The sequence below is a fragment of the Hypomesus nipponensis genome, chromosome 19 (assembly GCF_054491055.1).
Source record: "Hypomesus nipponensis isolate SF chromosome 19, ASM5449105v1, whole genome shotgun sequence".
NCBI lineage: Eukaryota > Metazoa > Chordata > Actinopteri > Osmeriformes > Osmeridae > Hypomesus > Hypomesus nipponensis.
This window is the reverse complement of record NC_140379.1, coordinates 19,299,313-19,324,098: the sequence shown is the minus strand read 5'-3', so window position 1 is coordinate 19,324,098 and position 24,786 is coordinate 19,299,313. Positions and strand designations below refer to the sequence as shown.

Sequence of the window (24,786 nt, the reverse complement as noted above, 5' to 3'; positions counted from 1 at the left end):
CATGAGTAAGACACAAAAGTTGCTTAATTTTGCGAGCTCTATACCAGTGCCTTAGGCTGTACCACAGAGTCTGGCTAGTATACTGTAGTATCTCTGCGGTTCCTTGTTTGCGCCCTTAAAACTATTTAATCCCCCCACCTTAATCTGTCTCTACCTTAAAAGTTTAAATTTGTAAGAAGGATTGATTTTAGCATTATTAAAAAGGACTTCTACATTTTGGTTACTCTTTATTTCCTACCTCAGTTGCACATAGCAACAGACACACAGGTCATCCTTAGTTGCGCTGGTTACACAAACACAGGCACTCAGGTCATCCATGGAAAATATTCCAAAACTGCAACGTATACAGCCCGAATAGACAGAACAGTAGCAATATGTAAAAAAAATTAACATTCATTCATCATCTTCCTCTTCCTCCTCTTCATCGCTGATTACATACTTCTTGGCCTTCTTGGTGGCAGTTTCCTCATCATCCTCAATCTTCCTCTTTCCTGAGCTCTCTCCTTCCTGCAGAGAGGGAGAGAGAAAGACAGAGATAGACTATCTTTGGTCTCCCTTGCATCTTTGCCATTTCCTCACCATTTCCTGCCAAGTCATGGGGAAATTCTAATATGCGTTTATCTTAAAATGTGTTACATCTTCAATTTTCCAACAGCGTTTCCTACCTTCTGCAGATTAGGTCCGGATCACACAGACGCACATCACTATTACAATTTGAATAGTGGGGTGACTTCAGAGTTATACAGTTTGATTGTGTTTTCATGGCAACACTATTGTTGAATCCTTTATAAATGTGTCCCCTGGGGTCTGGCATTCACTGTTCCACCACATTTGAAGTTGCAATGAGTATAACTCTCCCTGGCCAAGCAGTGAGCCTGTAGGGTCAGATGGCTGAGCAGTTAGGGAGTCGGGCTAGTAATCAGAAAGTTGTTGGTTCGATTCCCATCCGTGCCAAAGTAGTTTACACTCTGGCACGTTGTGTCCTTGGGCAAGGCACTTCACCCTACTTGCCTCGGGGAGAATGTACTCACTGTAAGTCGCTCTGGATAAGAGCGTCTGCTAAATTACTAAATGTAATGTAAATGTACAATACAACTCCTGTTCTGAATGGTCCCGGCTATCCCTGCCTCAGTGATCCCCTGCTGCTGTAGTGTGGTAGTGTTGCACTCTGCTCATCTTACCTCGTCACTGTCCAGCTTCTTGGCCTTCAGAAGCCTTTGGGCCTTGTCATCATCTGAGCCCTCATCACTGTCAGACGAATAAATCCTTGCTCGCTCCTCTGCAGGGTGAGTATTTTTTTTGGGGGGGTGGGATGGGGGGAGGAGTTGGAGATGTAAAAAATATATATACAACACCTATAATGTTCATGATTCATACCTGCCTACAAACCAATTTGACAAACGCAAGAAAACAACAGGTAATGCACCCCATCATGGTACACTATGCTCACCAATAATTGTATTTCTTAAAGTAAAAAATGTTAACTGCAATTTGAGACGCAAGATAATTTTGGTTAATATTTTTCTTTTGGGGGGGGGGGGGGGGGGTGATCTATCCCTACCGCAAATCGTAATATATTAAGTGTAAACTACTTTGTGCTGGTTTACTTCAGACCCTTGATAACTTTTAGGCAGATAGTTTTATGTGGAACTATCAGACACACAGTGAAATATGTATTTGCCTCATCATGGAAGAGTGACGATACCAAGAGTTGGGTGATGCTATTGGGCCAAAGATCTGACAGTCATCCAATAACAATTTTTTCCAGAATCTACTTCACATGCACTAAGTGGTGTCATCAATATGCAATGATTTGTTAATAGGAGTACAAATGAATATGAGATATTTAAATGTATTCAATTTTGAATTTGGGTTGTAAAATTGAAAAAGATGATTTTGCAAGATGTAGACTTAGGCTTTAACTTTTTAGATTTGCATTTAAAAAAACAATAACCACATTGCATCATTCTACTGGGGTTTACACCATTCCTAACATGAAGTTTGTAACTGTGTGTGTCCTCACCCCTAAGGCCCCCCCCTCCCTTATATTTGCTCTTGATGGCTGCTAGGCTGATGGCCTCTTCTCCCTCCTCGTCATCATCATAGCGATCAGGCTCCAAGTATCCAGCACTCAGCCCCCTCTGATGCTGTTTCTCCCTCATCCTTCTCTGCTGGGACTCCCTGCGAATAGACGCACGTAGGCGTTCTTCCTCCTTCTGCATGGAACAAGAAGAAAGGGGAGATCAATTACATCTGTAGTAAAACTGTCAAATCTAAATATGATTATTGCTCACAGGAAAAAGTTGGGTCAATGATGTCAGGTGTACTAAATGTTAAACTTGTTTTGCAAACTGGAAATTAAGGACCAGTGTATGTTGAAACTGCTTCACACATTTTAACATGGCAGACAAATGTCAAACAGGATTACGTGCAAACATGAAAGCTACAATAATATGCCAGTCTGCAGGAGATTCACAATAGCAACAGAGAAAGCGAGCACGTCCCTTACACCTTTCCCGACAGCGTGAACCGTGTGCTAGTTTAGAGCCGGGGCTAGTGCCGGTTCTGAGTTGGTTTAAGAAGAACTGGTTTGATTTTCCACAGAATATAGAGCCACTTAAGTGGCAAAGTAAAACGCCACTGTACAAGTCACATTTTTCACAGCAAGGCGAATGCAAAGCAACCCATAACCAATTGCAGACGTTGCATTAGCGTATTTTTTGGAAATAAAGCCACGGTTTATACCCCGGATTTAACATTTTTCTTGTGTTTGTGAGGCTTATATTTTGATGCAGCTTATAGCACATTAGAAACACTTTTTTTGCAGCCCGGAAGCTAACTAAAGCTAGCTAGCTACAGTTTCGGGAAAATAACTTATGCTTTGGGGACCGACTAGAACTCTAAAGGTAAATATTAGTAAATTTCTGGGCAATAGAAAACATACATTACGCACTATCTGATCAAAATGCAAAATGACAGTTATCTCTACAGTCAGAGCTCGCGCACAAAGGTGGAACTTAAGGGAGATACCCTTTCTTAAACTTGTAAGGACGTAATAGTTTGTGAAAGACCCAAAGAAACACAAATATCCGAACAGGCAAAATAACGGACAATTTTGGAATCCCTGCCGGACGCATTTTTTAGGTCTCGAAAAGAGGACATGGTCGGGTAAAAGAGGACGTCTGGTCACCTTGCTTAAAACACAAGCAACACAAGGACTTGTGTATATCGATTTAAAAAATATATATATTCCATTTTACAACACTTTCAAATGTTACATTGGCGTAAATGTTTTAGCGATATAATCGCTAATATTCAATATATCGCCCAGCCCTAACTCACACAGAGCATCCAAGTGCTGCGCTGCTGCATGTCTGAATGCACCATTAGGACTCTGGGATTTAATCCTCGAAATTAATGCAACCGTCTTAAGAATATGGCTCTCATAAGATGTGTATATTAAATATATTTTGTTGAACTGAATTACTGTTGAAATGTATGTTTGGTCAGTCCTGTTCAGTTACAGGCTCCCATGTGCCACCTGGTGGTTGTGTAGACTGGGCATCTAATGTAATTCTGTGCATTAGATTTTGAAATTGTTGCAAGTGGAAGTAAGATCATCAGGGTCTGTAGAACTGACAAAGGGGGTATGTGTGTGTATGTGACCTTGATCATCTCATTGCGTTGGGACTCCGGGTCACGTCCAGCCATGGGCAGGATCCTGATTTTCTGAGTTTTGGAGCAACGGTCAGCCAGAGACAGAGTCATTTTTCTGTGGGTGGCACTGTCTGTGGAGTGGGGCCTACAAACAGAGACACACAAATTAGACAAATCTACACAGCCAGCCAACCAGGTACCTTTCAGTTTATCAGGGCGTTAATACTTTCGGTACATTTCTGATTGTACTGGAATGTGTTATTGTATTTTTTTGGTAATGGCTTCAGTATTTGTCCAGGTCTTGCTGCTGCTGGCTGGGAGTCAAACTCCATTTTTTACCTCATACAGCCCACTTTGAACTCAAGTGGGCAAGACTAATAAAAACATTGCATAATGACCTATACATTAAAACAGCTTCAAAATGTCCCTCCTTTTGTGTAAAGAAGTACAAATACATTCTGAAAACAGATGAACAGCAAGAGATGTCTTGAAGACCTGTTTTTCCCGGTTTTTACACATTCAGCTTGCTTGCTAGCTGGCTGATTAACTATCCATTCATGGAATAAAAATAAATGTTTTGTTGATAATTTGTGTTTGATATGCAGATTTTCTATACATATGTGAGGTTGTCTCTTGCTGTGGTCAAGAAGTCACGCAGTGAGCCTCAGACAATACACATATATTGGAGAAAGTTAACTTTCACCTTTGGAAAGAGCAACATGCAAAAAATAGTACAAACTGAGTGATGACCACACCACCCGTTTTTGTTTTCCCTGTGCATTAAGTCATGGAATGTGTACTGTTTAAGGACATGTTTTGGTGGTTACTATATTTGTACTGTCCAGCTCATGTATATAATGTCCATCTGAGAGACATGTTTCTCACTCATGCTAGCCACTCTGTTGTGGATTGGTGACATGATCCGACGTTGTTGCTAATAAAACCCGAGTCAACCTTTTTCCAAAGGTCGTGCCTCTGTCCGGTCTACCTGTTAAGAGATTTCATCCTTACAGTGTCACTATGTGCACCTAACAGCAGTGCAACATAATAAACTAGCGTTGAGTGAGGATATTTTGTTACCGCACCTACCGTGGCATGGAACATTTAGGAGGTAGATTATGAAATACCGCAAGTATTAAAATAAATACATTCGCCTAGCCCTAGCTGGGACAATATGTGAGACGCTCTGGTGAAAAAGGCCCGTAGTCAGCCAAGGTAATTTTGCATCTTTTTTTACAGATTATGAATGTGCAGATTGTAAGCTTTCAAATGTTGTGTCATACATTGACATCTGCAAAATAGTTGAAGAAGACACGTATCTGAATGTTGGTAAACCCGGAATGCTCTAGCAGAGAAATCCCCTGTGAAAGATTCTAGACCTCACGCTTATAGATGGGGCACAATGCCCGCAATTATGTCAGTGACAAACACGTATATCTGAAATTATAAACTCCTCAAAAAAAGTTCTGAAACGTTATTTTGGTCGATTATTCCTCCCCTTTAATAATTACAATTGTATTTTAGATCATAGGAAAGCCTGATTAGTCACCTTTACAACGAGGTACAACTTGTAAGGATTGTGCATTCGTGGAATGAGCAAGAGAGCTAATTGTGTGGGTAGCGGTCCCCAAAAAATTGCCAAAATCCCCTGCAATATTCTTCTGTTGGTATTCACTCGTTTTGAGCTTCAAGTGGGATCAGCTTGGGCATGCCAGAGTGACCAACGCAAACATGTTGGCTGACTTGCGACAGGCTTTCCAACAATATGAAATACAATATTATTGAAGGGAAGGAATAAACGACCGAAATAACGTTTCAAAACCTTTTTTGAGGAGTGTAGATAGTGAACTGCCCGTGATACAGCTGGTGATGACAGTTCTTCTGTGGATTTGGTACCTATATTCAGGGGCGCCGCCAGGAATTTTGGGCCCCATGAAAAAGAAAATATATATTTATATTATTTGATAATTTCTATTTTTTGGGGCCCCTCTCAGTCACGGGCCCTTAGAATCGTCCTAATGTTTCTCCCCTATACAGCGCCCCTGCCTATATTTCTCAGATCACAATTGAAATTCTCTGTCATTTCTATTCTAGTCACTTAAGCACATCATAAAAGCAATTTCTCATTATTTTCAACCAATTTCCCAATGCTTTAGTACATTCATGCAAAGGATAATGTCGCCTCTATTTGTCTGCCGTTTCCTACGTTATCAATTGTTTATGTTATGTTGATAAAAATGTATTATATTGGTTATCTGTAAAAGCAAATCGCTTCTAAATAACAGTTGGCTAGAGCACCCAAAACTGTATTTCTGAATTGCCAATGGTAAGGTTGCCCAGCAAGTGATGATGACTAAAACCAATAAAGATCCAATCCCTGTTGTCTTTCTAGGCTGAACTGTAGTCCAGAGCCATTAGTCTACAAAGCAACAATTGTGGATAATACATCTACTGAAATGAACCGTCCACTTTAAATACAGCATTTTTTTTTGTTTGCTAGCCGGTATTTCATCAGTGAAATAGTCTTGGATTTTCTGTATCACACTGACATAAATAATATTCTTCATGTCTTATGCCTGTTTTCAGCTTGCTATATCCATATTGTTTGGCTCACGAGAGCTAACTTGGTGCAGCACAGTCAACTCAAAATGGCTGAGTCCAGAGTAAGCCAAACTGACGGCAATTGTTTTCTCCATTATTTTATATCGAAATGCTTATCCAAACAACAACTGCACTCCGTTGGATTATTAAAAGGACACTTGCAAAATATGAACTTTGGAGTGCCCGGTTCTTGAGTTGATAGTGGGAACTAAATCCATTCTAATTTGTATGGACACACACAAACACACGCACAGATTCCTGGTAGTACAAGATAGATTATAGGCTGATACACTTCCATGGGAACTGCGCTAGAAAGATAGCCTACTGAAAGGAGTTGGGAAATAGGGATGGAGTTTGCTTCTGTTTTGACATATTGTTCACTGTATATTATCTGTCCTTGCAGTTGGTGTAAAAAGACGGACAACTTTTGCAAATTTTGTTGGCACATATACAGTGCATCCGGAAAGTATTCACAATGCTTCACTTTCCATATGTTGTTCAGTTACAGCCGTATTCCAAAATGGATTGAATATACTTTTCCCCGCAAAATTCTATACAAAATACCCCATGATGGTAACGTGAAAAAATTGATATTACAATTGTAATATATTAAAAATAAACCAAAATTCATATGTACATAATTTTTTACAGCCTTTGCCATGATAGTCAAAATTGAGCTCAGGTGCATCCTGTTTCCACTGATCGTTCTTGAGATGTTTCTACAACTTCAGTGGAGTCCACCTGTGGTAAATTCAGTTCAATTAGACATGATTTGGAAAGGCACACACCTGTCTATATAAGGTCCCACAGTCGACAGTGCATGTCAGAGCACAAACCAAGCCATGAAGTCCAAGAAATTGTCTATGGACCTCTGAGACAGGATTGTATTTAGTAGAGCTGTCCCCACTCAGTCGACTGGTCAATGATTTGGTCGATATGCTATTGTTCGGCTAAGATTTGTTTTTTTTGTAAAGAAATGTTCTACAGAAATTGTAGATCATATTATTTAAGACAAATAAAGCAACTCAAAAAATATATAATAATAAAAAGGTGTTCATGTTTTCCCTTTTGTTAATCTGTGTTTTTTTTGCACACAGCACATGATCAGAATTGTGCTGTTAACCTAACTACAAACACTACCATACTTTGTCTACAGTTGGTGTTATTAATCCTTTAGGCAAATAAATCTGTGGTATGGAAGTATTTCATCAAAGTACCTGGTGACTCAAAACATATTGAATGCACACTGCCAACAACAGTTCCATATCAAATATGATGTAAGCCTACCATTTGAAAAACGTAAGTTGGCCTACTTTGCTAATGCATGCTAACACGCATTGGGTTGAAAAATGTACATGTGGTTAACATCACACAAAATGGTTAGTTGAAAAACTTAGTGACATTTATAGATTTCTTTTCTTTCAAATTTACATTAATTCATTTCTCAGTTTTTTAGGAATCGGAGTCATTTAAAAAGCACCGGTTTGGCATCAGAATCTTAAAAATCCAAATGATACCCAACCCTAGACAACAATCGTTCTAATTAAATAGTCACCGACTATCAACACAGACATTTATGACATATTGACGAAGAATTTGGCAGCGTGCAAGAAGCGCCATCTAGAAATAAATAAGGAATGCCCTTTTCACCAAAGCGTGTCACATTTGTCTTCATGTGTGCATGTTACCTGAAGGTGAGTTTGGTCTTGAACACAGCCTGCCCCTGTAATCCAGTGCCCTGTCTGATAAATAGATGGTTGTGGTCTCCCTGTAGAGGGGCTTTGTACACGTCAAACACTTCATTCCCTAGGTGGAGTGACATGCTGGGGAATAAAATAATGAAATAGTAACACAATGATCAGTAATACTCACTGGTACACTGATTTAATTAGAAGTAATATCAGTTATATTTTAACATGTGCTTGGCAGTTATGATATTCAACCTCAGATACATTCTATGTTATTCTATGTACACCTATGTATGTACTGACCTGCCATCAGACCACTTGACGATGCGAGCGTTGCTTTCGCGTGTCTCATTCCCCTCCTCATCCCTCTTCGCTCTCCATCGAATAGTATTCTCCACCTGCCCAGAGAATAAAACTAGTAGATACAGATACACTCATTCGTAGTCCTTCACAAAACCATTAAAAGAGACACACCTTCAGCTTGAGTCTAGTCCGACCCTCTTCATCCAACATCTCTTCATCCTCAAACTCATCCTCATAATACTGTGGGTCAAAGGGTCTAGGTAGGAAGATGACATGTTTAAAACAACAAACCTACACTTGTTTACCGCTATTACTGTAGTGGGTTTATGGAACTTGAACGTCTCACCTAGGTTCCACAGACAGGAAGTTAGGCAGTTTGACAAAGTACAGGTCTGATCCAAGATCTGTGCTAACTTTTGGGATTTCCACTTCAATACGAGTCTCTGGGACCGGCTCCTCCTCAGCCTGTTCTCCATCCATACCTTCCTCGATGTCCTAGAGAAGTACGAAGGGAGACAAACATAAAGAACAACATACAGAAATGCACACACAATTAGAACAGCTGAGTCAACAGCACTGTATGGATGCATTAATGAATCAACCCTCCATAACGGGTTAAATAAGAGAAGAGATTTGAGCACAATCACTCTTTGAGGAACAGTTCCAGAGAACAATAGGGATGCAAAAATATACGGTATATTATTGAACCATTTGGTATGCCCCCTGCTGTTCAATACGCAGACATAAACCACAGTATTTTCCTATAATTTTCCAAACATGCTTATTTCACTGCAGACTACATCCAAGCTGTACACTCAAATACACAGAAGATTGCGGGAGTCCATCAGTGCCCTTTATGCAAATACTAAAAACAATAAACATTCTCCTATGTAAAAATAAAATCAATCTAATATATTGCAAGGAATTGCTGCCTGTGTTTTTTTTGTCCCACAATTATCTTGAGATCCATTTCAGAACCAAACAATTCATTAAAGACAAGCGGACTCTATGACCTATAATAATGCCAGTGAGCAGGGGTTTTCTTTTTGAATGAAATACTAGCTTCTCCAGCAATGCTAGAGAAAAACAATATTAAAAGTTAATTTCATTTCAGTATAGCTGGAAGGTTATTAGCTACAATTGTGGCCATGTAGACTACACAAACTGCAGTTTAGCCTGATTTCCATTGCTTTAGGCATCAAATGAGGATTGGCAATTAACAAATTCAGTCTTTTTGGTATAGTCATTTACAAGCTAACACCGATAAGGCCAGGGGTCTCATTTATAAACGTTGCGTACGCACAAAACGGGACAAAACGGGATGTGCGTACGCCACTTCCCACGCAAAGGTTGCTATTTATAAAAAACAAACTTGACGGGAGAATGTGCGGTCAACAGCTGACAACATTGAATCCATTTATTTTCAAATCAACTAACCAGCATTCTGATCACCAGCTGAATCACAGGCAAACACTATAATTCCAAGAATCTGTGTGTGTTTCATGTCTCGCCACCAACCGGTCAAAGTTGGAGGTGTGTTTACAAGGGGTGTAACGATACACTCAGCTCACGATACAATACGTATCACAATATATATATATATATATTTTTTAACCGAAATTCAATTAACTGATTTATTTCCAAAACATTAAACATTTTCAATAATTGGGGTGTGCTTTCCTCCTTTTTGCCCCCCTAAAACTTTGTTAATATTTGTACTACAGACAACCTAGGTGTCAAACATTTCGTCTTGGTAGCGATTGAGTTGCTTGTATTTGGATTTACGTTCCGTTGCACAGTTTAGGAGGTTACAACGTTTTGTGGCGACAAAGTGCCTTTTGTCGACGAAGGGTAATCTGTGCAAGCTACGTCACCACGTCAACACACGTTAGCAACGACGCATGGATACAACGTGATAAGACTTTCTAGCTCGCAAATTGGAGCTTGGATTACGAGTGAAAAATACCACCCACAAAAAATCACAACAATTTGGCTTTGTAGAGAAAGCGATTTAGAGTGGAACTGCAATCTCGGATTTTTGATTTAGGTTGTGAAAGTCTTTGAAATGTAAGCGAGTGCGGGTCGCCCGTGAGACCGCCTAGTCTTTTAGGCGGCAGCCATGCTAGAAAGCGTCATAGTAGTATATTCGTAGCTAATTTTATGGTTCAATTTTACACAAAAAAACAGACAGGGAAATGTTATGACGATATGACTACTGCGAAAACAGCCAGGTGGTGATAGTTTAATGTAGGCTGCTGTAAAAACTTTGATTTGTTTGCTATGTAGGAGCCCCGTCAGCCTCCATTGACGATTGCGGCAGCAACAACAGTGTTGTCAACGAGTGTTGACACTCGTCGACAAGTGTTGTCGATCTGCGTCTGGTGATTTTCTTAATTTCGTACGAGGGTCAATTCTACATCCAAATGGACAGACGTGTTTTAAAGATTTGGCGATTGCGAAGACAGCCAGCGGGTCAGCATATTTTTCTTATTTGTGTAAAACTTGAAATTTGAGTGAGACCGCATCTTGTTTTGACGTTAGCCTCAGAGTCACAGACTCGGCTCGCCCACTGGCAGTGTGTAGTAGTAGACTACAGTACTGTCTTCAATGCCACAGCTATGGCTAAACTTTATTATGTCTTTTTACACGGCTGTTCTTAATGCAGTAGAATGCTCCAGTCACTTGAATGGGGCTTCCCAACGTTCTGCGGTGAACAATTTTCTCATATTTAACCGTTGCTATGCATATTTGACGGCTGTCAAGGGAAATGGCCTTTTTGCCTCGGATTCACGTCTTTCGTAGCACTACGCAAGTAGTCCGGTAACTTTTCAACCCCAGCGTACTCTGCTGCTTAGCGACGTCAGCTGATTTGAAGCCTAAATAATGTTCAAAGTCTATGAAGTTCAACGACTTTGGCGAACTATTTCTCTGCTGATCAAAAATACGAATGGTAACAATTACATTGTAAAAAGACACTGTGTTAAGTTATTTTTGTTGGCAAGTAGCCGTGTAATAAGCGGGATAATGTATAGAACGCCGGTCATTATCTGTGAAATAAGCCCCTGTTCGCCCTGTCGGGTCTACTATACATTATCCCTTACAAAAGAAACATTCTAATTTCCTGCGCTTTCAAACAATCAGTGGAGTGTGGATAGCAACGGCAGCTAGCTTGCTTCTAGCAAACTGTTTTTAAATTAGCCATGTCTCCCTAAATTAATATAGAACTTTTTTAGGCTTATTTTCAGTTAGCAGACGGTACTATTTGAATCGCAATTCCATCTGAAATACTGCCAGTGACAACGTTGTTATAGTAGCTTGTTTCAAAGGGGGTTCCTTGTTTCAAAGGGTGTTCTTAATGAATTATGCAATATGAGTAGGCTAAATGTTTGAAAATATCACTAGAAGGAAAAACGAACTCACCTGCAACTGAAGCAAGCAAGCACACCCTACAATTTCCCCAGAAATTGTACCCTCTCTAGTTCTTTGTTGTACATACAATTTAGTTAACTCAGATCAAGCGATTTTTGTAAATGCAATGAATGCAAGCATGATGCAGGTGCAGAGTAGGTTGCGTGCTGGTAGCTCAACCAATAGGATCAAACGGACATCATTGTAAAAATATTGCCTAAACTCTACGATACATATTGTTTAATTTTTGTATTGCGATATATTGTTAAACAATATATTGTCACACCCTTAGTGTTTACACATGCAACTTCTGAACTCAATGGTCTCTTTTCAAAAATACCATACCATTGGATTCCCCATCAAAGCAAAATCACAATACTCTATGGCGTAATTTTTTCCCCCCGCCATTTAGAATTTTAATCTGCTAAAGAAGTGGGTTCCCTTTTTTTCCCAGACATTTTTTATAATATTTTCACCTCCGGTAGGAAGAAAACCTATTGTTTTTGTTAGTATTCTTATTCTTCTTCTTATTATTATATTTCTCCGCTAAATGGTCCAATAGCTCAAAAAGTCCCAGACCCGATTTTTTCCAATTTGGCCCAATGATACAACAGGTCACTCATTACTCCCAGACGGCTAGTGGCCAAGTGCGCCCATAGGTGGCGCTTTAATACACGCCCCAAGTCTACGTGATTTCCCCAGCGCCCCATTACTCCAAAATGCCTGAAAATGGGTATTCATTCCTTATTTCTCATGGGGAACAAAAAAGCCTAAAGGACCCATATTGTCAGACTTATGAATTTTCTTGTACTGTCCAAATTTGGTACAACCTTCAAAACCCTTCTCCTCATAAACCATAGATCCAATCGACTTGAAATTTGTTCCAGATGTGTAGAATACATGTTTTTATAAAGGGTCGAATTGAATAAGAAATGCTATACAAAATGGCTGAAAGAAGTGTATTTATGTAAATGTCCACATTGCCTCAATATCTGTGTGTTAATAAATCAAATATTTTGACTGATTGTTTTTCATACCTAATAGGGTTCAAGACGACATCACTCTGAAGTACCATAAACAATTTCACCTAGGTATGTCAATATATGATTGAATTCAATTGAATTGCTCGAGTCCTTGCGCGCTCCAAATTCTCACAGACTCATCCTGCCCCTTGACACTAGGGTGACCACCTGTCCCGCTTTGCGTTGTGTCGCACAGCATTTTCATCCCTTGTCGCGCGTGTCGCATATTGAAAATGCTGTGCGATACAGCGCAAAGCGGGAAAACAACCTACTTGACACACGCGCGAGCTTGTTGAGACGCACACACATCCTTTCTGGAAATGGTTTGCTGACCAAGCCCCCACCCTTGGTCTTTAGCTCCTGTTTCATTTTGCTTCCAATCGCAGCTCGCCTTTACAAATATAAATTATTTTTCAGAGGCCATTGTTGTTTTCAACTGGAATCGCCTGATAGCCGTGTCAGAGGCAGCCACGTTTGGTAAGTCCTATTTTTACACATTTTAAGCTAGAATCAATGATTGGGTTCGTGAAAGTACACTACTCTTGAATTATGGTGAAGGTTTGAGCACTTTGAGACCTTTAGATCGTGAGTTTGAAGTGACAGAAAATGTTCCCTCTGTGTAATTACTGAATCATTTAGCATCTCGGCGAATTCATCAAAAAGGTAGAGGAGGGTAGCTTTTAGGAAAACAAGCGATTCCCCACAGACCTGTCGGCTCAGAATTTTGATTTGGGTCGAGAAAGTCTTTAATAAGCCTATGCGCCAGGGAGACCGCATAGGCTTAGGCGGCAGCCATGTTTAGGTTGCGTCATGTTCATAAATTCACCATTTTACAGTTCGGTCGACACCAAAAATGTGTTTGTTACTAAACCTCGAGGAAGGAAGCCTTTAGGAGATGTAGGAATTGTGCTTGTAGCCAGATGCTCCGATTATTTTTGTGATTTGTGAAAAACTTGCAAGTGGAGTGAGACTGAGTCCCGGGGGTACATTGTTTTGCCTCAGTGACAGACTCGGCTCGCTCACTCACTGGCAGTGTGTAAACAATATCGTAATTCCCTAAATTCTAGTCCTAAAACATCAGGAAGGGCTGCTTTTTGTAGACAAGAGCCTGCTGAAGATAGCCAGTATATAGGATCTTTCAAAACAAGCCTATTTCATTTGTCATTTGTCTGAGAAAGCGACCTACGTTAGCCAGGCTAATTTCACTCGGTCAGCCTATTTAAAAGTCTGACAGTCAGAATCCCTGTTTACAGACAAAGGTCAAGCTGGTCTTTCGTCAGATGTGTATATATTGACCAGTTTAGAGCTAAATACTCTTGCTAGAGCCTGTGTTTTGAGTGACTTTGCACGGGTTTCCAACACATTTGGATTCAAGTTCAAGTATTGCCACTGCATTTCACAGTCAAAACTGAAGTCTATCAAGTGTAGATGGGAAAAGCTTTATTTTTCACCACTGACATGGACCCTTTTTTTTACTTTTACAGGCCATGCAGAGGCCTGCTCAACAGAGTGCAACAGAGCATAATGAGGGCAACAAGAGAGGATGCTGAGTGTAACAGAAGATGCAATAGAGAATGCTGAAGGCAGCACAGACCCTTTGCTGGACTACCCCTCCCTACCTGGACAGCTTCTCTACCTTCAGCCCTGCCCCCAAGACAGCTTCATCCAGCTGGACTGCCCTGCCTGCCTTGATATCTCAGAAAATCGCAGAATTACAGCTGTTTAAACTTCAGCCAAATCTTATTAAGCTTGAATAGAATAGCTCAGTAGGCTAAGACTGCAAGGTCACAGGTTCAAATCCAGCTGCAGTCTTTTGCCCAGTCATCATTTTGATTATCTGTTTAGTTAAACAGGATGACATCATTCTGATATACCATGTTCAATTTCACCTTGAAATGTCAACCGTTTCTTAACCCTTGTGCTGCCTGCGGGTCACATGACCAAAAGGTTCATAACGAACCATCGTTGTGTTTACCCAATTTTACCCAATACAAAAGCAAATGTATATTTTTTTTCTTTTAACCTTCGCAATGTGGGGGGTCTGAGACAGCCCAACGGTTAAAAGAAAATGCTTCACTTTGTTTTTGTATGCAGTAAAGTTGTCGCAAACAACGGTGGGTCACAATGACTGATGGGTCAGAATGACCCGAGGAGAACACAAGGGTTAACCTTTGTCCCACTGCTGACCAAAGCTAATACTCAAATCACAGTTGGAGCACAGCTAGATAATCAGCGTCAGCGCCCCTTGGGTACCCAGAATGCAGTGCGGTATGTCAAATAGGCAAAGACTTGTGGAAAACAGTGCGGTTACAACAGCCGTGCGAGGGATTTCAGTTGTTGTGTTTGTTCAGTTAGATGTTTGTAATATTATTGTTTATCAGTTAATATAATCTTGTTGGTCACCCTGATTGTGCATGTTGTGTATTTTAATAGGACCAGAGAGTCGGCTGCTGTACTGCTATAGGCTATTCTCACAAGGAGCTGAGCATGAGCTCTGCCCTGGCCCGGTTGCCCACATGACTATTGTTGATTGTGCTTTGACTAAGATTCTGGAAAGAGATAAACTCAAGAAGAGTTACAATATCTGCCGTTTTTCAGCCATCTTGGGAAAAATGTGTCAATTGTGGGAGGCATGTCTTTGGGATACCCCTAAACCTCATGTGGCCGCTGCAGCATTTCTGCCTTGGCATGACCTGTGCTGGGAGAGAGGGAAACAGCATGGATGGAAGTTGTGTGTGGGCAGATGTGTCTTTGTAAAGGGTGAAATGGAATATGAAATGCAATAAAAAACAGCTGAAAGGGTTGTATTTATGTAAATGTCCTCATTGCCTCAATATCTTTGAGTCAATAAATACAATATAATTTTGACTGATGGTTTTTCAAACCTTATTGGCTTTGAGATGACATCATTCTGAAGTAGTACCATGTGCAATTTGACATTGAAATCTAGACAATTTCTTAACTTTTGTCCCAAAGCTGACCAAAGGTAATACTCTTTCTATTCATAAAATCTCAACAGTTGGTGTGTAGCAGAGAGGATAGAGACTGACTTGTAACCTTTTGCTCACAAGTTCAAATCCCCATTCAGCCTATTGTTGTTGGCCAAACATGAAGTCTTTTTGCTTCTTCATTGTACATTTTTATAATATTTTGCCATTTTGCGGAGGAACCCGCATTGCTGGTTGCAGCTATATTTATTATTATAACCTTTATTTAACCAGGAGAGACCCATTGAGATAAAGAATCTCTTTTTCAAGGGAGACCTGGCCAAGATAGCCAGCAGCATACATACAAATATAGTTACAAAAATAGAAAAGGAGACAAAATATAGGAGTTAGCAGTGGCGGGCCGTCAGGGCCTGCAAGGCCTTCTCTGCTGGCCTAAACGTACTCAAAAAATATGTAAATTAAATTATTACAAAATGTTGTGGTTATATATTTTTTCTTCATAATTCCCCCGACCATCTTAATGTCGTTCCATAAATACACTGACATAAATAACAACAAATATTCTCCGTAGTCTGTTCTGTTCGTGTCGTGTTATATATCCGCTTGGTTGAGCTGCTGACAGTGTTGTTTATCGTGGTAGAGTTTTTATCCAATCATAATTCAGCTAGCTTGTGTTGTCAGGTTCTATGAAATCTGCCTGAGGCCTTCAGAATTAAGAGAGCAGGCTCCCGTGCGCTGGAAGTGAACGGAGACGGTTAATTGCGATAGCCAATCAGATCTCGAGTCTTCGACACCAAGGCCAGCTAGAAGGCCTTACGCTAAACTTTATGTACGTGTCCTGTGATTGGATAAGCACTCGTGAAAGCCTGAAAGAGGACAATCCGTTAGCGAGAGAGATCGATCCGTTCAACTGCTGTCACACATTGCTGTTTATTGCTGTGAGTTTAAAACAAATTTAAACCCACGATGGCTGAAGTAGAAGAACTAGATTTGGTTGCCGATATACTTGCCACGCCATTTTCAAGACGGACCTTTCAGGAAAAGCTAGACCTTGTGAGAGGAGGTCGGCCAATCCCTATGCTAAGTAGCCTGTCCCAGCAGGGAAAGGGGTTTGTCCGGCATTTTCAAGCTAGCAATTATGAACGGTACCCGTGGCTCACAGCTTCAGAGAAACGCTGCAAATTATACTGCTGGGAATGCTTGTTGCTTGGAACTGATCGATTTGGTGTTTGGAGCCACACTGGATTTGCCAACTTAGCTTGTTTGACCAAGGCTGCAACAAGACATCAAAGCACGATTGGGCACTTACAAGCTATGGTGCATTTAAAAACGTTTGGTGACACCCGAGTGGATCTGCAACTCAGCGAACAGGTGCGCAAGGAAACGGAGCTCCACAACGAAAGGGTGAAAAAAAACAGGGAGATACTGAAAAGGCTGATGGATTGTGTCATGTTTCTGGGAAAACAGGAACTATCATTTAGGGGACACGATGAAACCCCCCAGTCCTCAAATAGAGGTAACTATGTGGAGCTTCTTTCTTTTCTTGCTGAACATGACCCAGACTTGCATTACCTCCTGTCCACTAACAGGGTGTTTACTGGGACATCAGGCAAAATACAAAACGACCTCATTTATGCTATTGCTGAAGTGATGGGAGAGGAGATCAAAATGGAGATCAAAGAGGCCCCTTTTGTAGCTGTGATGGTTGACGAAACCACAGACGTGGGTAACATGGCACAGCTCGCACTCGTCCTGCGCTTTGTGACGGCCACTGGTGTCAAGGAGCGTTTTGTCAAATATGTAGATGTAACCAGTGGCAAGCGGGCTGATGATCTTGCCGCTCTTATTTTCAATTTCTTTGAAGAATATGAATGTTGTCTGGACAAAGTTGTGGCACAGTGTTACGATGGCGCAGCAGTAATGGCATCTGGACTAAATGTAGTGCAGGCCAAAGTTAAGGAGAGGGCACCTATGGCCTTATTCATTCACTGTTATGCACATCGTCTTAATTTAGTTCTGACTCAAGGGGCCTCAAAGCTCAAACAGTGCAAGGTCTTTTTTGCCAACCTGAATGGCCTAGCTGCGTTCTTCTCCAGATCCCTGAAACGCACTCGATTACTGGATGACTTGTGCAAACGGCGTCTTCCTCACGTTGCGCCAACGCGGAGGCAATATACATCAAGATTGGTGAATGAAGTCTTTGAGAAGAGAGTTGCGTTGAAGGAGTTGTTTGATCACATCTTGGAACACCATAATGAGTATGACGAGGACACTGTGCTTTGTGCAGATGGATTTAATGCACGTCTGGATGATTTTGAGTTTTGTTTTTTGCTTAACACATTCAATGGGATTTTTGAGTATGCTGATGTGCTTTTTGGAATACTGCAGACAAAATCATTGGATGTTCAATTCTGCATGGCAAGGGGTAAATGAGTTTTGTGACACAGTTGAGCGAGCTAGGGGCAAATTCAGTGAGATATATGAAGAAACAGTGAGCATCTCGGGCGGTCCAAGCTGGCGCAGAGGTCAGGGCGCGGCGCAAGGCGACCTGCGTGCACACTACCAACAACTTCACATCAGCATTCTGGACAACATTCTTTCCCAGATACGTAATCGATTTCACGACCACGAAATGTTGATGTTTCTCTCCCTTCTCGACCCCCAACACTTTCAGACATACAGGAAAAGATTCCCGCAAACAGCTTTCTCCAGCCTAACACAGAGCCACGGAACACTGTTTGACCTTCCCCGACTTAAAACAGAACTGACTGTGATGTATGCCATGACTGATTTCGAAGGGAAAAGTCCCGCTGATCTCCATCATTTTCTTTGGAGCAAAAATCTGAGTGAGAGTATGGGACAACTTTATGCACTGGCCTGTTTGGCTGTAACTATCCCTGTGTCCACTGCTTCTGTTGAGCGGTCATTCTCTGCATTTAAGCGAATTAAAACTTATGCCAGAAACACGACCGGACAGACACGACTCTCAGCATTAGCCTCCATGTCCATAGAAAAGGACCTTTTGATGGAACTGAAATGCACAGATAAACTCTACAGCAGAGCCATTGAAGTTTTTTTGAAAAAAGAAAGGAGGATGGATTTTATTTTCAAATTGGTGCTGTGGAGAAGATCCGTGTTGGTAAGTGCAAGCATTTAATTTTGTATTTTTAATGACTTCACTCACAGGTCACAGCTGCGCCAACATGTTCAATTGTTTTCAAATATTCTCAAAAACAGATGCTAATACTTTGATTTTCGATGAATAGTTTGTTTCATTATCGTCTCGTTGGTGACTTATGTGAAACGGCGATAATGCGCAGTTTATTGGACAAACTTGTTTAAGCTCGGGTACTTTTGGTGGACTTTAGTGGACAAACTTTGTTGACTCATCTCTTAATCATCGCCTTTTATTTTTGAGTTTTGACAGTGTCCGTGATCTTAGTTTCCTACTCTTAATTTTGAGTGCAAGCTTTTTGATTTTCAATGCTCCGGAAATTAAGTGTTGCTCGACTAGCCTATATTAAGGTGATGTAATGTGTAAGTGTGATTCTGTATGGTTTCTCCAGCTGTGGTGTCAAATTGATGCTATTGTGAGGTGTTAGTTTAGGTAGGACTAAGTATGATGTCACTGAAGGCCTAGGCGTGAAATGCACGGCCCGCCACTGGGAGTTAGTGTTGTAGCCAGGTACATTAAAAACATTTACATTTTAAGGAATCTGTCTCTAGCTCTTTCATTTTTAATTTAAAAGCATTAAGCGAGATTAATTCCTTAAGTTTCAAGACATTTTGCAACATATTCCATGCCGAGGGTGCGGAGAACAGAAAAGCCTTCTTTCCAATTTCCGTACGGGCATATGGTACAGATAGCATGACGCAGTCCTGCAGAGAGTATTTCCCGTCACTCTTCTGCTTTATAAGGACACACAAATAGTATGGGAGCAGACCAAGAATGGCCTTATATATTAAGGCATACCAATGACAGAGCCTACGGGTGGTTAGAGCTGGCCATCCTACCCGAGAGTATAACTCACAGTGATGAGTCAGAGCTTTGCAGTTTTTAATGAACCTCAAGGAAGCATGGTATGCTGTTTCAACCTTATGATTACCAGATAGGACTTGAATGGTGTGTACATTTTGTATAGGCTGTTAAATGTGTGATTTGGGTTGAGCGTGGGGATTTTGTGAAGGTGTGAATCATTTTTGATTCATATTTAATATAATAACGTTTTGTGTAATGAATTATTAACAAAGGAATAATATTGACCCCTCCCCAATGTGTGGTCTCAAATATACATGAATATTTTTCAATTCCGGCACATTCAAAAAATCCTCTCAGTGAAGGTTGGCTAGCAACAGCAGCAGTGACTGACCTTCAGTAACAGGTGAGGGAGGTGCAGGACACTTATTAGTGGTATCTTGCTTCCAACTTTGGTTTGACAACCCAGTCATTTGAAGCATGTAAACATCTGAAAACATGCAGGGCTACAGTAGGCCCAAGGACCAGGATCAATGACCAGGATTGAGAGAGCCTGACGTAGAGGGAGTAGATAAGCTGACAACCATTTCACCAAGGATGGTTTTGAAAACCTGGGACAATGCAAAGCAGAATTTGCGATGAAGCTGTTGCTGAAAAGGTGCGTTCCTACCTTACGTGTTAATCACAACCGCAAGCTGTTGTATGATTTTTCGGTAACAGTTATTAGCAATCCTAACATATCCTGTATCTAGCACCTAACCCTAATGCCGACTACAGCTAGTGTAGCTAGAGTCATTTGCTAAGTTAGGTATGTTGATTTGTTTAGAAACTAGGGCTGCCACTAACGACTATTTCTATTGATTAGTCTGTAGACTTTTATCGATTAGTCGATTAATCTAAACGATTAATTCTCCTCCTCCAAAAAAAAACATTTCAGTTAATTTTATTTTGAAAACAACAAACTGTATTTGTCATTGACAAACATAGCTTGCAAATTAAATTGCAAAACTGTAGGTTTAAACGATCAACATTAATTAAAATATTTAGATAAGGTGCATATCCCAACATACACGAACACACCCCTTTTAAACCAAAAATTCCAAGGTAGTGGTTCTGGGCTGGTGCTTATGCCAGTTTGGTAATGATTCGATAGCGATACTCGCCAATTATCTAAGAACCAGGTAGTCTACATTTACCACACACTAGAGCCGGAGTAGGGCTAACGTCTTTAACCCTTGTGTTCTCCTCGGGTCATTCTGACCCATCAGTCATTGTGACCCGCCGTTGTTTGCAACAACTTTACCGCATACAAAAACAAAGTGAAGCATTTTCTTTTAACCGTTTGGCTGTCTCATACCCCCCACATTGCGAAGGTTAAAAGAAAGATTTTTTTTTTGCTTTTGTATTGGGTAAAATTGGGTAAACACAACGATGGTTCGTTATGAACCTTTTGGTCATGTGACCCAAAGGCAGCACAAGGGTTAAATCACTTCATATGCCTCCATTGTCCTAGCAACGCGTCATGGTTACGGTTAACAAGTTAGCTAAATAGCAAAAGCTAACCTTTGAGAGCCATCCTATCAACCAACGTAGAATAAACCCAGATTCTAACCTACGTAAACATTTATTCAATGGAAACTCTAAGGTAGCAGGCAGACTACTTTATAGCTTTAATAATGTGTGTATTTAGCAGCTACAATGACAACATATATTAAAAAGGCCGTCCCTAATAAACATGAATAGACAACACCAGACAACGGTGGTTTAGCCTTTTCTGGCAGTCAATCATCCAGTATAGCGCCTGTATGTTTTCTTTTCAGGTGCTCGTGCATAGCGCAAGTGCTGCTGTGGTATGCCATTGCAACTTTGCAGTGTACAAACCACCTTATTGTTTGGTGATAGCGTTAAGTCGAAGTATTCCCATACTTTTGAAGCCTCGGGTATTTGGGGACTTGGGTTTCGGAACCAAATCGGACTCTGCTGCAGCTGCCATGATATTTGAGCGTTGGAACCGACCAATGACTTGAGCCAACAACGATTGACGTCATGCAAGCACCAATTAGATTGTGATATTGAAGAAGAACATTTGTTATAATGAATTGAAGCGTTTTTTGTATTTTTTTATAAAAAATAAAAAAATAGATGCAGCGATTTAAAGTATTGATGTCGACGCATTTTCAGCGTCAACGTCATCGATGAAGTCGACGAATCGTGGCAGCCCTATTAGAAACGTATTTAGCATTTTACCTATGCTAGATACAGCAGATATTAGCATTGCTAATAGGCTAACTCCGACAAAATCATACTTACAGCTTGCATTTGTGATGAGCATACGGTTGGAACAACACCTCTTTTCAGCAGCTTAGCAAATCCTGCTTTACATTGTCCCAGATTTTCACAACTGTCCTCTGTGAAATGGTTCGAGCAAATGTGTAATTGAGGATCGAACTGGACAGGAATCTTCTCATAGACAAACATCACAGCCCATCAAGTGTTTGGTTCCTTAGGAAGACTCTGAAAAGTGTCAGCATTCCCTGTACAGCTTGGAACACTGCATTTACCACCGTAGTCCATTTTCGATATGCTTCTTTGTAATTCAGTGGAAGTACACAGAGCAGCGCGCAGCAAATTTTGGGGCGTGACAAAGGTACAAGACCAGAGGCAAAAGAGGTGGAGCCACCAAACTGACTTTGGTGGCTATTTCAAAACCTACCGTTTTACAGCTACATTTTTTCATTGTAAGATTTGCATAGGAAAGAGGCGTCAATGGACTTTGAGGTTCACTGTATGTCCATTTTACCCACTGAACTGTCATTATTCAACTGTGACACGGTAAATTCGGTTCTGCAATCAATGACCCCTTTAACATTAGCTACTCCACTCAAGGTGCTCAGTATATTTTTGTGAGCATAGGCTACCATTTCCCTGCAACTCTGCTGCATCACAGAAATTAAATGGACTGCTGTTCCTAATTATTCTCTATCGACATTATCGAAAATGAATTAATGTTACAATATGTTTATTGAGGGAAGTCATTACTTCAATATTCTTTTTTATTGATTTATCGCCCATCCCTACCACTGGACATCCCGGGCTGCTGCTGGGTGTATGTCTGTCTAGGTAACTGATGCTGTGAAGACTGACCAGGGGTTGTCCAGGAGTAGGGGGCTTCTCTGCATCACTGTCTGATGAGATGTCGTCTGCCTCTCCAAACAGGTCATCTGCTGCTGGCTTCTTTCCTGGAGGGGAGGATGGAAAATGTTATACTCTCATATTACACCATGAATAACTTATCCAACACTTTTAGGCCTTAAGATTTTTTACCTCTCTTTGATCCAACATCACTGTCAGAATCTGAATTGGATGCAGCCTTCTTCTTGGTTTTCTGTCTGATAAAATCCTCTTCGCTATCACTACCCTTTGCAGACCCTTTGGAAATACACAGACGTGCACACACACACACAACATTTCAATATCATCAGACAAAACACTATTGATTCCCATGATAGATGAGGCCTGCTTAAAAGTTCATTACATTGAGGAATGCAGACAGGTTCAAGAACATTTCTAAGAAAGATGTAAAGGATATGGCTCTTAGTAAACCATAGACTAATAAGATCAATTTATACAGACTGATTACCATTTGTATGCTCCATATTTTGTTACATGTATTTAACAACATCTATCATACTCAAGTTTGTTCTTATCCAACACAAGCTGTATTGCTTGTCTTACTCACAATGACCTTCCTCTGATGATCACTACAGTGCATTCATCATCAACCTTAGAGCTCACCAATGTTAATAAAGTTAATCACAAATCCTCAAGTACCTAACTTGGGTGACCTTCGGTGACCCTCATCAGAGATCTCTCGCTCCTCATCAGAATGCTGCTGTCGCTTCTCTTCCTCATCCTCCGACTGGTCACTCTTGGCCCCCCACTTCTCATCCTCTGACTGGTTCTCCCTGCCTGAGCCCTCACCCTCTGAATGAGGAGTACCAGGTCCTGATTGGGGAGTTCCAGGGTCACTATGCACACTGCGAAATAATCAATGAAAAACTGTCAAACACAGCATTTAGGGACATTACTCTTAGTAAAGTCATGACTGAAAGTCACCACTGATCCATCTTTGTTATTTACCTTCTGTCTGACCGAGCACTATCCCTCCTTGATTGATGGCTCCCTGCTCCAGAGATAGGACTTGCCCCCTCTGATCTATTAACTCCATCTTCCTCCTGATGATCACACTCAGACCCGCTGCGCTGTTCAGCATCTGATTGGTCATTCTCCTCTTGCTCTGAATGCATGCTGGCATCTGACCGGTTGCCTGAGTTTTCAGACTGATTGTCACTGCGGCTGTGCTGGCTACTAGGCTCATCCTCACTGTCATCTCCAAACAGCTCCTGATTAAAGGTATGATCAATGAATTGCAAAGTTGATATTAACAAATGAACCAATGAAAAACTGATGAGGACACAATAGTACCTCGATGTTAACAATTCTATAAACTACTGTACTACTATTTTATCTTCAACTTTTCTGACAACCAACCAGTAATTCGAAGAACAGATCCTGTGATAGTAGCCTACATGTTGTAGAGTAGTACACACATATTAATATCATGCATTAACTTCTCACTGAACCCACCTTGTTGCTAGGCTTTCCTGCATCCTGAACCTCTTCATCATCTTCATCTCTTTCGCTATGGCTGCCAGACGCGTTACTAGCAGAATGGGGTCTTTCATCTTCTGAATCAGAACCCGAGCCAGAGACGGAATCCACTGCTGAGAAACAAAAGCACACCTTCTGTTGCTGAACAAGCACAGTAAGTCTGTCACACTAATTCAGTAACCAGAATGCAACGTAGGCTACTATCCTAGTCTAACCAGGGTCAATCTGCCAACCTCAATTATCTGCTTCTGGCTTGCTAGGCCAGTAGAACGTCTTTGTTACAAATATAGACTTCAGAAAAAAATGCTGACGTGAAGAAATTGCAGAACATTTCGGTATGTGGGGGATAATACACCTCGTTGTTCATTATTGTCACTGTCCCCTTCACTCCCGAACAGTTCGTCAATGTCCGCCATTTTGATGATACAATCAGCCGACGAGCAACAGAGAATGTACGTAGACTGGCTCTGCTTCTAGCAACTAGCCAGTCTCACTAAGGACCGCATTTCCGG

At 40.9% G+C, this 24,786-nt stretch overlaps 1 protein-coding gene across 2 annotated transcripts; it reads right to left on the bottom strand.

Annotated features, from left to right (window-relative positions):
• Positions 1-214: 214 nt before the first annotated feature.
• On the bottom strand, positions 215-24,786 carry leo1 (LEO1 homolog, Paf1/RNA polymerase II complex component). 2 transcript variants are annotated; one of them, XM_084682453.1, is made up of 14 exons: positions 24,630-24,786; positions 24,251-24,387; positions 23,744-24,006; positions 23,435-23,640; positions 22,928-23,032; positions 22,748-22,842; positions 8,600-8,744; positions 8,421-8,509; positions 8,250-8,344; positions 7,947-8,081; positions 3,667-3,802; positions 2,024-2,216; positions 1,182-1,279; positions 215-507 (listed from the first exon to the last, which is right to left on the bottom strand). In XM_084682453.1, the coding sequence occupies exons 1-14, from the start codon at positions 24,688-24,690 to the stop codon at positions 394-396; spliced, it is 1,872 nt and encodes a 623-aa protein (XP_084538579.1). In that variant the 5' UTR covers positions 24,691-24,786; the 3' UTR covers positions 215-393. The 2 variants fall into 2 exon arrangements, with proteins under 2 accessions (XP_084538579.1, XP_084538580.1); XM_084682454.1 differs by having other exon boundaries at positions 24,251-24,384; positions 24,630-24,750.

Excerpts from the sequence above, each read along its gene's own strand:
- leo1 (XM_084682453.1), bottom strand. The coding sequence starts at position 24,690 with ATGGCGGACATTGACGAACTGTTCGGGAGTGAAGGGGACAGTGACAAT. Across the intron at positions 8,082-8,249 it reads GTCAAGTGGTCTGATGGCAG|CATGTCACTCCACCTAGGGA; the intron begins GTCAGTACATAC and ends TTTATTCCCCAG. Across the intron at positions 508-1,181 it reads AGAAGCTGGACAGTGACGAG|GAAGGAGAGAGCTCAGGAAA; the intron begins GTAAGATGAGCA and ends CCCTCTCTGCAG.